Here is a 16056-nt window from a genome sequence, read left to right on the forward strand (position 1 = left end):
CAAGGCCCTCCAGAGGCCTTATTCTCCCACACCCTCCATGCAGAGCTGATCATCACTCTATGATGAGGAGGGGCAGAAAGAACTGGAACTTTCTGAAAAGGAAGGAATAGCCCTGGACCACCCGGCTTTCACAGGCCTTTTTCACCCTACTTTGTTCAAATCTCTCCTTTGAAGGCCAAGAACACAGCTTGGTTGGGAGCAGATTCAGCTACCCCAGATCCAATCTTGGATTTAGCTGACCCAAGCAAATTACTTTTTTCAGAACCGCCCACAGAGGCTGAAGTGATTCCCTTACCAAAATTATTTCTGGGTGTGGACCAGCGGCAATGGGTCTCACCAAGGACATATCCCAAACTGAGTGGGGGTGACAAGACGTTTTATAACGTGGCCCCGGAACTCACTGAGGCACTGCAAATACCAGCAGTAGATGGGCTGGTGGTGGTCTTGGCATCCTTCTCTGTCATACCTGCTGACACAGAGAATGTCCTAAAAGCAGACAGGAAGGCAGAGCTGACACTCCATAATGTCCATCAGATGTCTGCTTGGGCAGTCAAGGCGGCTACGGACACCTCTCATTGTTCTGGTTTTGGCAGATGCAAGATAGAATCTGGTGACCTCTGCACTCACCAGGACATAAACTTGCAGTGGCCACAGAATTCTTGGCTGATACCACTCTGAATGCTGCAAAGTTTGCTTCCAAGGTCATTGCTTCATTGGTGACAGTCCGCCACCTGTTGTGGCACCGGCACTGGCAGCCAGACACAAAACACAAATGGAAGCTAGCCTCTGCTCCCTTTCAAGGGAGACAAACTGTTTGGCGAGTTCTTAGACCCCATTCTGGTGGAGACAAGGGACAAGAGGAAGATACTACCATCCCTATTCAGGCGAGCTGAAAGCTGCCCCTCGCCTTATTTTCATAGGCCCTCATTTAAAACAGATCTGGCTTTCCACATAGGGCTTACTTTCAAAGACATAATCACCAGCCTGATAGATCTGGGTACAGAGATAGGAACAGGCAGCAATTCCAGGCCAAATGGTGATTTCGTGGTGGCGGAAGTTGTCCCTTTTGCTGCTCCAAATGACTGCATGTCCAATGCTCCCATTGGTGGCCCCCTAAGCCTCTTTGCCGATCAATGGGAGGAAACTACAACAGGCACATGGGTCCAGGAGATGGTGAGATCAGGTCTCACCCTCAAATTCCTTTCACACCTCCGAGGTTCTCCATTTATTGCCCCATCTCAAAAGACAATACAAACAGAGGTCTCAGGGAGACTGCAATCCAGCACTTCTTGGACATTCAAGCTATTCAACCAGTCCCAGAGGACCAACAGGGGCAGGGATTCTACTCCATCCTATTTTGTAATCCCAAAGTCCTCGGGGGGAGTGAGTGGAGAGCAATTCTGGACCTGAAAAGACTAAAGCAACCATCTGACTTACAGGTGATTCAAGATGCAGTCCCTCTAGTCCATACTGGGGAGCATCTGAGAAGGAGACTTCGTTACATCCAGAGACCTGACAGAGGCATACTTCCACGTGCCTATCCTGCCATCCCACTGGCGGTTCCTACACTTCTACTATACGGGCCATCACTATCAGTACAAGACCCTACCCTTTGGACTGTCCTCAGCGCCCAGAACTTTCACCAAAATACTGGCGGCACTGGTGGCACACCTCAGGGCATTACTCATTCGTGTCCAATGTTACTTGGATGATATATTGATACAGTCCTCCTCCCACCTTTGGGCAGCAGAGGAACTGAAACTCACAATCAAGGTCCTTCAAGACCATGGATTCTCCATTTCGAGAAGAGCCACCTGGCTCCTACCACCCAATTACTGCACCTGGGGGCAGTCATAGATACCTCATCATGCAAGGTTTACCTATCTCAGGAGTGGCAGGACAGCATAAAGGCTTTGGCGAATCATATCTGTTAGATCGCGGGAATGAGACTCAGGACACCAGCATGATCTTCAATTGTCTTTACTGCCTTCTAGGACTGAGCGCCGAAGAAACCGCAGCAGCACTTTTACAGTCGAGCTGCTTGCAGCTGTGGCCAGTGATGGCTCTTCAAATTTCACGCCACTATGGACCGACCAAAAACAGTTAAGTATGTTAATACATAACACCCCTCCCCACCTGGTCTGGTTCAACCAATCTGAGCCTTGCCTACAGTACGTAATCATGTAGGTAGGTGGGGCTTTTATGGGTTCGACTGGACCTGTGCAGCTCAGTCGCAGTTTGGCCTCTGGACTGCTCGGACGGATCTGTTGTTCCTCCCGTCTGTCTTCTTGGAACCTCTTGGTAGGTTGAGTTGGCCATGCCACTCCCGCCAGGAATTTCCTGGCTGGTTGAGTTGGTTTGGCTGCTCCCGCCAGGGGCTGCTTTCCCGCTATCCTTCTGGATCTGTTTCTGTCTCCCCAACCTGCCTTCTTCCCTGGTCTCAGATACGTGTTTGCGCTTCCCGACCGGGGCTAATGTTAGTAGTGGTTGTTGCGTAGTTGTCAGGGTTTGTTCTGTTGTTTCTCTTGTTTGTGGAGGTTCTCCCCCTCCCTTTCTACTTGTGTTTCGTCTGTTTGAGGGGTCTCCCCCCTCTTCTCTGGTTGTGTTTTGCTTGCTTGAGGGATCACCCCGTCCCCTATGGTCATGTTTGAAGGGTCTCTTCCTTCTTCCCTGGATTTGTTTGAGGGGGTCTCCCTCCTCTTCCGTGGGTTGGTTTGGGTCACCCTTCATAACTCTAGATCTGAGCTGGTCTATGTGCCTCTTCCAGCTCCTCCCGTCCGTGGTGTCTACCCTGTATGAATTGGGTCCAGTTATCTGGGTCACCTTTGCTGGCATCCACAATGGTTCCCCCATAAGATTTTTTGTGTATACTGGGTTCCCTGTTTGAAATGTGAGGCAATTACTAGAGGAATCTGCTGGTTTTTCTGGGCTATATGTAGGTGTGATCTTAGTTTTATTTGTTATGGCACTGGGTGTCATATGCTGTATGCTTAGTAGCTTAACTATCTTTTTTTGTGTGTCTCTAGGCCCCAGCTTTTGTAATGTTTCCTTCGTGTAACATACCATGCGTTCCACCCGTCCATTTGTGGATGGGTATACTGGCGCTGTCAGTGCATGCCCATTTTGTGCTAGAAATCCCTCGAATGTTGTTGCCATGAATTGTGGCCCGTTGTCGGGTACAATTAAATCTGGCAATCCATGTGTTGAAAAAAAGTTTTCTGAGCTGTCTAATGACAGCTTCTGTTGTGGTGGAGTGCATGATGCTTACCTCTAGCCATTTGCAGTAAGCGTCTACAACTATTAGAAATGTGTGTCCCTTGGTTGGCTCTGCAAAATCAATGTGTAATCTTGACCATGGTCCCCTTTGTGTTTCCCATTCGTGTTTTGGTGCTGTCGGGGGTGTTGGTCTGGATTTCTGGCAGTGTTTATACGTTGCTACCCAGTCCCCTATTTCCTTATCCATCCCTGGCCACCATACATAACTCCTTGAAAGGGATTTAATTTTTACAATACCCAGGTGTCCCTCATGTAACATTTCTAGTATGCGTTTCCTTAAAACATCCGATATGACTACCCAATCCCCCCATAGTACGCAGCCCTTCAGCTTTGGGAGTTCTGTTTGTCTATTCCAGAATGGTTTGGCGGTCTTGTCGATCTCAGTTTCTGGCCATCCTTTTCCTACCCAATTTAAAATCCGTGCCTGGTTTTTGTCTCGAGCTGTTTCCCTAGTGATGGGTAGGTTTTCTAATGTGTCTATTTGGAGGGTCAATGTGGTTGGTGCTGGGTCGTCTTCTATGTCAGGTAGAGGGCAATGGCTCAGCGCATCAGCATGATTTTTGTCCTTTCCGGGTCGGTAGATTAATTTGTAGTTGTAGGCAGCCAAGAATTCTGACCACCGCATCATTCGTGGTGACAGTATGCTAGTTGTAGCTTTGTTTCCTGCGATGATGCCCAGGAGTGGCTTGTAGTCTGTGACTAGTGTGAAAGTTCTTCTGTAGATATATTCGTGGAAACATTTTATTCCGGTGACAGCGGCCAATTCCTCTTTGTCTAATTGGCTGCAGCTCCGCTCCAGTTTTGACAGAGTCTTTGAATAGAATCCTATGGGTGCTTCTTTCCCATCTGGTAATACATGTCTGAGTATAGCGCCAATGCCGAAAGGTGATGCATCACAAGTTAGTGTTATTGGAAGTGTTTCACTGTATTGTATTAGTACGCGGTCTGATGTGATCAGGTTTTTATTTCCTGGAAAACCATTTCTTCCCGTCACCCGCAGGCCCAGGTTGCTTTCTTGTCAAGCAACCTGTGTATGGTTCCACAATGGTTGCTTTCTGTGGTAGGAATATATTATAAAAGTTAATGAGTCCTAAGAAAGCTTGCAGATCAGTTTTATTTGTGGGTCTGGGGGCTTCCTTGATTGCTCTGACTTTATTTTCTGTGGGGTGGATTCCTTCGCTGTCTATAAGATATCCTAGGAATTCAACTTTGCCGGCGGCTAATTGGCACTTCTCCTTTTTTACTTTTAGTCCCGCCTCCTTGAATTTACTTAGGACTTCCCTTAGGCGGTCTCACAATTGTTTTTTGTCCTTGGCTGATACTAGGACATTGTCAAAGTATGGTACCACCCCTTTTATCCCTTGCAATAGGCGTTCCATTAAGCTCTGGAACACCCCCGGGGCGACACTGACGCCAAATTGTAGTCTGTTGCATTTGAATGCCCCCCTGTGCATCATGATTGTCTGGGCTTCCGCTGTTTCGGGGTCAACGGGTAACTGTTGGTAGGCCTGTAAGAGGTCTAGATTCATGAAGATTTCCCACCCCCCAGGAATGTAATAGATGCTGTACCACTGGGACTGGGTATGCACTTTGTTGGAGCGTGTGGTTAAGAGTTGCTTGGTAGTCCCCGCAGATGCGCACCAACCCATCAGGTTTGATTGGTGGAACAATTGGAGTTTCCCTCTTTGCGTGGTCAATTGGTTCTAAAACCCCTTGTGCAATGAGTTTATCCAATTGCTCATCGATTTTTGGCTTTAGTGCGAAAGGAACCCGCCTTGCCTTTAACCTTATAGGGGCTATGTTTGGGTTTAGATTAAACTAAATTGGGGACCCCCGGTACTTGCCCAGTTCTTTGTCAAACACATCCTGGAATTCTTCCATCAGGTCCTCTTCCCACTCTGTCTCGGTGATGCTGTTTATACCTGTGACTTTGATTCCTAATGGTGCAAACCATTCGAGTCCCAGGAAACTTGGCCGATTCCAGTCGACTATTGTTAGTGGGAGGACTCTGGTGTATTTTTTGAATGTTACCTTGAATTGTCCGGTACCCACTATGGGTATTTTATTTCCTTGGTAGTCTTTCAACGTCAGTGTTTGTCTTTCAAGTCCTTCCCGGTTTATGTTTGGTATCAGTCTTTTTATAGTGTCCCATGATACCATTGACAAATATGACCTGGAATCCACTTCCATCTGACAGGGTTTGCCCTCTATGGTGACCTGGACATATACTTTCCTGGCGTTTGTTGTGTTGGAGTGTCCGATGGTCACCGTCTGGTGTGTGTTTCTTCTCTTCCTTTGCTTATCTCTTTCCCTTGACTGTTTCTGTTGTCTTGGTTCCAGGGGCTCCCTGTTTGTTTCTCCCTCCTTGGGGGGGGGGTGTTCCATCTTTGTCAAGGGCCGTAGTTTTTTTTCTTGCTCAGCATGCCCAAGCAATATGTCCCCGCCATTCACAATGTTTGCAGATTGCATCTAGGAAATGGCACTCAGAACGTGGATGGTTCCCCTCGCAGCCAGCACAACAAAATTCCTTTTTCCATTCCTGTCTCTTCTGCCCTGTTCCAAACGGAGTTGATTTACCCCTTCTTCTTCCTTCTCATCTTCTGATGGGGACTCGATGTCCTCGTGGTGGGTTGTGGTGATGTTTTGGAGGGTTTCCAGTGGCGCTTTGTTCATTTCCGCATGGCAGCCACCAATTTCTGCATTGCTTCTGCTGTGGTAGCTTCTTCTATTGCTTCTTGGAGTATTATTTTGAGTTTTGTTAATAATCGACCCTGTAGTATAAGATCTCTCGGCCCCAGGACCACTTGGTCTCTCATGGCTTCATCCATGTTTAAGAATTTGCATGCTCCAGTGATGTCCCTCAGAGTTGCAACAAAATCACCGATGCTCTTGCCTTATTTTTGGTCACGCTGATAAAATGCATGCCTTTTGATGAGACAGGAGATGGTTGGTGTGTAGTGAGCCCTCAGTATTCTTTCCAGGTCTGGCCAGGCCTTCGTGTTCACGTCGGTGGGTGCCGCTAAAGCTTTGGCCATCTTGAATACCACAGGACTGCAATGTGTGAGGAAGACGGCTCTCTTCCTGTGTTTGGATATATTATGGAGGTCACTCCCTTCGAGGAACATGAGGAATCAATGTACGATCCCCAGTCTTCAGTTGCTGGATCGAACGGTACGGGTAGCGTGTTCTTTCTGGCCATTTCATCTTAACACGTTGCCGATGTTCATCTGTCGGCACATGCTCACTGGTTCCCTTTGTCTCAGTATCCTACCTTCATTGCCAGTGTTAGATCGTGGGAATGAGACTCAGGACACCAGCATGATCGTCAATTGTCTTTACTTCCTTCTAGGACTAAGTGCCGAAGAAACCATGGCAGCCCTTTTACAGTCGGGCTGCTCACGGCTGTGGCCAGTGATGGCTCTTCAAATTTCCTGCTGCCACGGACCGACCAATCGCAGGTAAGTATGTTAATACATAACAATATCCGTGCGGACCAAACAGTCCCACTGGCCCTCCTCTTGCAACTCTTAGGCAAGATGGTATACTGCATCTCAATTGTCCCCTGGGCATGCCTGCAAGCCAGGATCTTACAATGGTTTCTCTTGCCTTACCAAAGGTCCAGCAGGAGCAACTCAATGGCCAAGATTCGGGTCCCACCAAAGGTACTTCAATTCTTCCATTGGTGGGTGTCCTGGGCCATAACCAGGGGATGTGCCTTCAAGGAGCCCAGACACCTGACCATCACCACAGACACCAGCCTCTTTGGCTGGGGTGCCCACTTCCAGTCCCAGATGGCATAGAGGCAGTGGGGGCTGGAAGACCTGGTGAACAACATCAACTGGCTGGAGCTCAGATCAGCCCAGGTGGCACTCAGAGTTCCAGGACTCGATCTTGAACCATCACATCCTCATTCTGGTGGACAATATAGCCACCAAGGCCCATACACCAGGGGTGTACCCATTCCAGGTCCCTCATGTGAGAAGCCAAACAATTGGGCCTCTGGGCAGAGAAGCATCTTCTTTCCATCAGGGTGGAACACATCTTGGGGACACCAAATGTACAGGTGGACTGGCTCAGCAGAACCACAGTCAACCATTCAGAGTGGCACCTGCATCCAGACTTATTCAGGGAGCTGTCAGAATGGTTCGGGCCTCAGACCTGGACCTGTACAGGCGGACTGGCTCAGCAGAACCACAGTCAACCATTCAGAGTGGCACCTGCATCCAGACTTATTCAGGACTGAGAAGGGGTGGGCCCTCCCCCCCCCCCCCCCGCTCCCAGACCACGACCATCAAGGCCCTGCCCCCTTATTGGGAGCTGTCAGAATGGTTCGGGCCTCAGTCCTGGACCTGTTTGCCACCCTGTCAAACAGCCAGCTACCCAGGTTCTACACCAGGGCAGAAGGGGTCAATGCACTCCACAGTCCGTGACCCCAAGGACTGCTGGATGCCTTTTCTCCTCTTCCCAAGACAGAATAAACCCATTCTTGGATTCTCTCTCAGCACATCAAAAAGGAGTATATCAGGTAAGACCAATGCCCCTTTTCTCTCTATCAATGACTATTTTATAGAAACAGGTTTCTCTAGAATTGTACCAGAATGTTCCAAAGAAATTTAACCTAAATTGTTGGATTACATGCTTTCCTGAAAAGCATTTCATGCAAAGATTAGCAAAGGAAAATATAACTTGGTAGAATAGTATGACATAATGTCTGCTTTTTATCATAATCAAAACTTAAATTTTTAATGTCTAATATTTTTAGATTCCCACTTGCATATTAAATTGGGAAAAATAATTTAACACTGAGGTAAATATATAGTTGCATAATAAAAATGATTTGTGTTGGTGTGTATACGTTGATATACACAACACATCATCAATAAAAAAACCAAACTAAAAAGATTAAGGGAATCCTCAATTATGATGGTAATTGAGACTGAAAACCAAGCAATGCAGTCATAAAGTATAATGTCATATGATCACATTGCTTAGCCATGGCAATTCCAAAATCTCCAAAATTGCAGTCACATGACCATGACTTGCTGAAATGTGATTATAAGCTGGGCAGAAAGAAGCTTGATCATGATCATATGACTTCAGGAATGCTAAGGAATTCTAAGGACTCTTTGCAAGCTCCCCTTATTCAGCACTGTTATAATTTTGAACAGTCATTGAAAAGCTGGTCATAACCCAAAGACTACCTGGATATTTTCTTTCTACCTTCCAATCAGGTATTTTTGCCTTAAATATTTTTCCCACAAAAAACTAATTCTTAGGACTGTAAGACCAATACCATTAGCATATGTTGTGTTTACAAGTATTACACCTTTAAAGAAGTCAACATGTAACATACCAGAATTCATATGGTACCTTTCTTTTGTGGATATTTTGTTTTTGGGAAAATGCAGCTGTTTAATGATCCATTTTTGATAAGATGGACAAGTGCTGAGGTTAACAAGTCTCAATACTTCACAAATGCCCTGATGAAACAAAACCAAAACAAAAAGTTGTTCTGTTGAATGGAGGCCTGTGAGGTGAATGAATGAACAAATGTGATCTCAAAATGTAGGCAGCTTGTAATATCAAGAAATTTGTTCACCTAAATTATCAGAGTTTTAAAATCACTATTAAAACCAGTAATTAACAAAATGGTACAGAGTCTATATATGAGCCAAGACTGTTTATTGACAGTCCAAGGTAAAGCAGTGGATTACAGTAACAGAATCTTGCTAGTCTGAAAGTGACTCACCCCCATCCAACTTTATACTAAAGAGAACTAGGAAGGGTCAACTCTGAATGCTTGCTCAAATTACATTTCTCTTATCTGAAGGTTTCCTTGGCTGCTCTATCCCCTGTTCTTCAAGGTTATTTGTACATCCCATGACATTCATGGAGCTTTCTAAGAGCACCTAAATTCAGCAATGACTTACCATGGACAGGGCAGTCATTTTTTTTAAACAACATCTAATAAATCTTTATGCTTAACTAAGAGCTAAAATAACTATAATAACACTATAAGTAATTGGCCTAAAGCATCTATTTTACTTTTATCCCTCTCTCCACCTCTCAAAAACAGCTGCAGTTTTTAAACCTTCACTTCAGGTGGTAACATTCTTGAGGTACTCAGAAGTGGAGGGAAAATACCTTCAATAACTTGGTCCTAGCTGGCTAATAAATTGTTTTGGTTTTTGCTTGTATTTGGTAACTTCTAAGAGCAGCAATATTGCTTCTTACTGAGAGGTTCAATAGAATACCACTTCTCAACTACAATATTTTTCTGCATGAAGTATTAGCTTTGCTCCACTGGCAGCAAAATGCTTGATTTAAAGGTCAACACTGATAATAGGATATCATTGTCTGTCACACCCAAACCCAATAAAATAATTGAGGAGGTAAAATGGTATGCATTTGTTATGTTCTGCCATCTAAGACAATCATCTCATTTTACTTAATGGTAGGACCAGTGCTCATCTCTATATTTTTCTTTCATTTTCAGACAGAAAAGGGAATTTTAAAAATTAAAGATAACTTAGGGCAAAGGGGACCAAACTGCAATCCTGGGGAAAGACTTGGAAGTTGTTCAGTTTGTATTTCATTTCAAAAGTGTTTGTATGATTTGGAAGCTGTTACTCACCTGAGAATGAATTGATTAAGTCAGCATATACTCAGGGGTGGGATCCTACCGGCATAACAATCGGTTTGGTGAGCGTATGTTGCGCGCACATGTGTAGTACTTGCAAAACAACTTTCCTGCAAGCAATCACCATCTCCTGTTGACACACGCCACTCAACTGTGCTGCGCAAAGCAACTAAGGTAAGAATAAAGAACAGCCTAGAGCCTGGGCAGGTGGGTGGGCCCAACCAACGAAAAGAAGATCTTCAGAGATAACTGGTATGGTGTCAGCTGCTCTTCGGAGCTACCGGTTCTATAGAACTGGGCTGAACCAGTAGAATCTCACCCCTACATATACTTGCTTTTGACTAAAATGATTGTTTTGGAATAAAAGGTATACAGTACTACAATTATATGTATCACAGAAACACTATCTTAGAAGAGACCTACTGTCCTCATGAAGTAGTAAGGCTAAAGTATTTCTTATAAAACAACATTCATAATACCTAGAGTTTTTTAATTGTTGATTTTTTTCAAGTACGGATTTAAACATGGATATTGGCTCAGCTGAGCAAAAGGTTTTGGTGAATGAAATTTGGCTCAGGCCCAAAACTATTTGGACAGCAGAAATGGCTGAATAATGTGGGGTGAACACTGGAGATCTAGTTCTTCAAATTCTGGCACTGTTTCTTGCCCTGAGATAGTGATTTAGTGGGAGCATGGTGGCTCACATAGTTAAGACACTGAATTGGAAGTTAGCAAGCCCTCTTTCGAGACCTGAGTGCCGCTGCATGGTGAGATAAGCTCCCATCATTCACTCCAGCTCCTTTCGTATACTGAAATTTTACATACATAAACCAGATTCTTAGTTTTGCAAGCAACCACCTTAGCACACACAAGAGGAGCTGCATTGAGACCCTCTTCAGAAGAGCCAAGACTCACTGAAGCACCAAGTAGCTGAGAAAAGCAGAGAGAAACACCTTTCCAATGTCTCCCTTTGCAATAGCTATCCCAAAAACTTCATACTCCAATGCATCTCATAACTCCTATGCACCACTCAGCCAACTGCAACATGGAAACAAGTCCCATCAAAGAAATATCAGAAATGGCTGTCAAGATTCTACAACCCCTGGGAATAATAGTGTCTCACAAACCTACATCCATGCTCTGACAATAGCTATCTAAGATCAAAAACAAAATACAGAAGGAAGACATCAGCAACACAATATACAAAATCAGTTGTAACATTTGTAACCAATTCAATGTCCAGCTAAAAAAAAGGATTCATCAACATTGGCTAGAGGCTGAGTAACATGACCAAAAATCACTGATCTCGACTTATATCGACACTGAACAACACCAGTGAGACTGGGGTGGAATGAAAATAATTGGCCATGCCAACACTCGCCATGCACATCAATTTGCCAAAATCTGGTGTTCTACAAATGCTTCAACCTACGAACATATGGATTTTATTTATTTATTTGTCAATAGCTTACAAGATAATAAACATAAGAATAAACACAGGAAATGGGTACAAATAATTGGGGACAATAGGATAGGGATGGTAGGCACAATTGTGCACTTATGCACGTCCTTTACATACCTCTTAGAAAGAGGGTGAGGTCAATAGTGGTTAGTTTAAGGGAAAAGGAGTGTAGGTTTGGGGATGTGACAACAGAGTCAGGTAATGTGTTCCAGGCATTGATCACTCTGTTGATGAAGTCGTACTTTCTGCAATCAAGTTTGGAGTGGTGTTATGTCTCACCTGTACAAACAAAGTAATAAGTCCAAATTTCCAACTGAAACACAAATAAGCAGGCAAGTCCAGTAATTACAGGGTTAAATTCCTTAAGCCGACAACATTCTTGGCAGTCTCATGCAAGCTGTCTGCCAAGTCCGATAAGGAAGCAGGAACATAAACCACAAGCTGGTTTATGGGATAATAACACAGGATAATTCTGAAGCTTCTCTCACTAAATAACACGTTGTCCCGAACAAGAACCCAGAGCTAACACACCCACTTTTATTCCCTGTGGGGCATGTCAGTCCCTCATATCATTCTCTGATTCGTCCTTTCTTGCGTCTTTACCTCGCATCAAACCAACATTCCTCAGCCAGAGGCTCTGATACGCCCTCCTGGTTATCTGCCAACACCTGAGGCACAACCAGGGAGGAAGGTCTTGCCGAAGGGGAAAGTCCTGGGGAGGAAGGCAATTCCAAATCCTCTAACAAAGCAGGCTCAAACCTCAGAGCCAAATCCTCCTCTTCCTCATTGTCCAAGTCTGTGTCCTCTAACAGAACAGGCTGAAACCTCCGAGTCACAACACTATCCCTCACCGCAGGGCCCTTCCCCTGAGTCTGACGATCAGGATGTGGTTTCAATGGAAACTGTTCATGGAATCTCCGGATAAGGTCCGGGGCATGAACCGTGGAAGCATCCACCCAGGAAAGAGCCTCCGGTCCATCCCCTAGCCTCTCAACGAAGTATTGAAACTGTCCTTTCAGCCAGCGAGAATCCCGAATGCTGACCACCGTGTCGTCAGCAGCGGGATCATCGCCGGGTCCAGGTGGAGGAACTGTAGCAGCGGGAGAACGGAGAGCACACGAAGGGGCGTCAGGAACCAGAAGGGAACGGTGAAAGACAGGATGAATGCTCATGGAGCGCGGTAGGGTGAGCCGATAAGCAACGGGATTGATGACCGCCTCGATAGGGAAGGGACCGATGAAGCGATGGTCCAACTTCTTAATCGGACGATCGACCCATAGATGCTTTGTGGATAACCACACCCTGTCTCCCACGGCCAGCGGGGGCGTTGCCCGGCGCGAACGATCCGTGAACCTTTTAGTCTTCCTTAGCCTGTTCTAATTGCTGTGAAATCAATTGATGAACCAAATGCAGTTCCGACAAAAAGTCCTGCGTCTCGGGAACTGGGGAATCCAAGATCGACAATGGGAAAAACCTCGGATGAAAACCCACATTCACTTTAAAAGGTGTCATGTAAGTGGAGGTGTGCTGGGAGTTGTTGAAGGCAAACTCCACCAGAGGGAGATAAGTCACCCAATCGTTCTGTCGGTGGTTGACAAAACGTCTTAAATATTGTGCGAGGATGCCAATCACTTTCTCCGTGCCACCATCAGTCTCTGGATGGTGCGCCGACGACAAGCACATCTGTACCTGCAATGCGGTCATTAGGCTCTTCCAAAATTGAGCGGTAACCTGGACACCATGATCCGAAACCACTCTGTCCGGCAGACCATGAAGACAGAACACATGTTGCAAAAATAACTGGGCAGTAGTATGAGCCGACGGTAATCTCCAACAAGGGATAAAGTGAGCCATCTTGGTTAACATATCAACCACCACGAGCACCGTCGTATATCCCGACGAAGAGGGCAAATGTGTTAAGAAGTCCATGGAAATTGCCCCCCATGGTCTGTCTGGAGTTGGTAGCGGTTGAAGGAGACCAGGAGGCGCACCTGTCGCAGCTTTCGCTTGTCTGCACGGTACACAGGATGCGACATAGGCGTGGACATCATGCTGGACTCGAGGCCACCAAAAAGTTTGTGTGACAAGGTGAAGGGTCCTAAAAAACCCAAAATGGCCGGCAGCAGGGTTGTCATGACATTGAGTCGTAATAAGGGCTCTAAGTGTCCTCGTGGGCACGTACAACCGGCCCCGATGTCATAGTAAGCCCTCCTCCAAAGTCCATGGGGAGTCAGGTCCTATTTCCCCCATTCTCTGCTGCAACCAAGCATCTAAGCGCTGCACCTCTCGTACCCGAATCCGCAAATCCACTGGTTCCTGGATAACAGCCAAAGATTCTGGTGGCAGCACCGTACGTGGAGGAAGGGGGTCCTCGGGGCAAAGGTACTCAGGTTTACGGGACAGGGCATCTGCTCTCCAATTTTGACCACTGGGGATATAGGTCACAGAAAAGTTGAACCTGGCAAAGAATAACGACCACCGGATATGTCGCTGGTTCAACTTCCTCACAGTGGACAAGTGCTCTAAGTTACGATGATCCATCCGAACTTCCACCTTGTGCTGAGCCCCCTCAAGATGATGTCACCAGGTCTCAAACGCAGCCTTGATAGCCAGCAACTCTTTTTCCCAGATAGTATAGTTGCGCTTGGAAGTTTCCAGGAATAGTACGTGCAGGGAAAAAGAGGTGCACCATCTGCTGGGGCTTGCAACAACACAGCCCCAATAGCCACATTGGATGCATCCGTCTCCACCACAAATGGGTGATGTGGATCAGGATGCCTCAGGATAGGTTCTGCGGTGAAGGCCTTTTTGAGAGCCTCAAAGGCTTGTTGCTGTGGGGGCCCCCACTGGAATGGGACCTTCTTTCTAAGGAGCTGGATGATGGGATCCGTGAGCTTGGCAAAACCCGGGATGAAGGTCCGGTAATAATTAGCGAACCCCAAGAGACGTTGAATGTCTTTCACTTGACGAGGGGGTTCCCAACTACACAAAGCCTCCACTTTACGCGGGTCCATGGCAATGCCTTCGGGAGAGATGATGTGCCCCAAGAACTCTATGGAAGTCTGGAAGAAGAGGCCTTTCTCAAGCTTTGCACAGAGTTGATGCTCCCGAAGACGTTGCAATACCTGACAAACTTGTTGAATATGGTTGTCCTTGGACCTGGAATAAATCAAAATGTTGTCCAGATACACCACCATGAACCGATCAAGCATGTCCCGGAACACATCATTCATCAGATGCTGGAAGACCGCGGGAGCGTTGGTCAACCCAAACGGCATCACGGTGTATTCAAAATGGCCGTATCAGGTGCCAAACGCCGTCTTCCATTCGTCCCCCTCTCGCATCCACACCAGGTTGTAGGCCCTTCGAAGATCGAGCTTCGTGAAGACAGTAGCCTCCCATAACCACTCCATCAACTCTGGAATGAGTGGCAAGGGATAACTATTCCACACCGTAATGGCGTTCAACCGGCGGTAATCGCAGCACAAGCGCAAGTTCCCATCTTCTTTTTAACGAAAAGAACGGGAGCAGAAAGAGGGGACAACGACGGCCTGATAAACCCCCGGGCCAAATTTTTTTCCAAGAAATCATGAACGGCGGCCAATTCGGGCTCAGACATAGAATACAGACGACCTTTGGGTAGTGGGGCATCGGGCAGAAGGTCCATGGGACAGTCATAGGGTCGATGCGGGGGTAACCGATCCGCCTCCTTCTCACTAAATACATCGGAGAAATTGGAAAGTTCAGGAGGTACGGAGACGGCAGGGGCGGCAATGTCCTGGCCAGCACAGGTGTGTTGTAAATGGTCCACGCACTGGAGACTCGGGAACGAAATGGCGTTCTGTGCCCATGCCACCCGAGGATCATGTAACTGTAGCCAGGCCATTCTGAGGACCAAGGGGAGATGGCGGTCTGCTGTGATGTAAAAACTAATCACCTCCTCATGGTCCCCAATGACCAGGTGCAACGGCTGGGTAATGGGCCCAGCACGAAGTTCCCACCCATCAATCGTTTCCACCTTGATTGGAGGCTCCACCGCAACCAAGGGGACATCAAAATGAGTTGCAAAGCCTGGTCCATAAAATTGGTCGTAGCCCCCAAATCCACCAACGCAATTGCAGGAATCCCTTCCGACCAGGACGGCAAGAAAACCCAAGTGTCTAGAAGTAAATGTCTAGGGGGGTCCAGAATCCACCTCTGCTACTTCAGGCGGGTGGTTGATACGAGCCTGACCTAGGGTTTCCCTGAAGCCAGGCCTGCCCCGTTTCCCGACTGATCAAGTCTAGATTCGGGCACAGGCCTGCATGCCCCCCATCATTTAACAGAACAGGAATTTGCAAAATGTCCAGGCCCCCCACAATACAGGCATAAGCCTCCCTGGAGTCTCCGTGTGCATTCTTGGGCCGTCAAACGAGGTCGGACTGCACCCAACTCCATCGGCTCCTCGGCCATGGCCACGGCACTGTGGGAGACCCAGGGCACTGGTTGTACAGGATGCTGTGGCCTTGGGGTGGATGGCTGCTCTGGAACGGGACATCGAGTCTTGTGCCATTGAAGTCGGGCGTCAATGCGTAAGCATCGCACCACCAGAGCGTCGAGGGTCGGGGCCGGCTCCACGTGAACCAATTCGTCCTGTATATCCTCCGACAGGCCATCTTGGAAAGCATCCATTAAAGCC

At 46.9% G+C, this 16056-nt stretch overlaps 1 protein-coding gene across 1 annotated transcript in view; it reads right to left on the reverse strand.

Annotated features, from left to right (window-relative positions):
- Positions 1-16056, reverse strand: part of LOC113433931 (cyclic nucleotide-binding domain-containing protein 2) — a 121701-nt gene that overhangs the window by 36973 nt on the left and 68672 nt on the right. The window contains exon 9 of the mRNA XM_026696761.2: positions 8630-8756. Within this exon, the coding sequence (XP_026552546.1) occupies positions 8630-8756 (127 nt within the window). The remainder of the gene's footprint in view (positions 1-8629; positions 8757-16056) is intronic.

The sequence above is a fragment of the Pseudonaja textilis genome, chromosome 1, assembly GCF_049901715.1.
Source record: "Pseudonaja textilis isolate UNSWEBS1 chromosome 1, rPseTex1.2, whole genome shotgun sequence".
Lineage (NCBI taxonomy): Eukaryota > Metazoa > Chordata > Lepidosauria > Squamata > Elapidae > Pseudonaja > Pseudonaja textilis.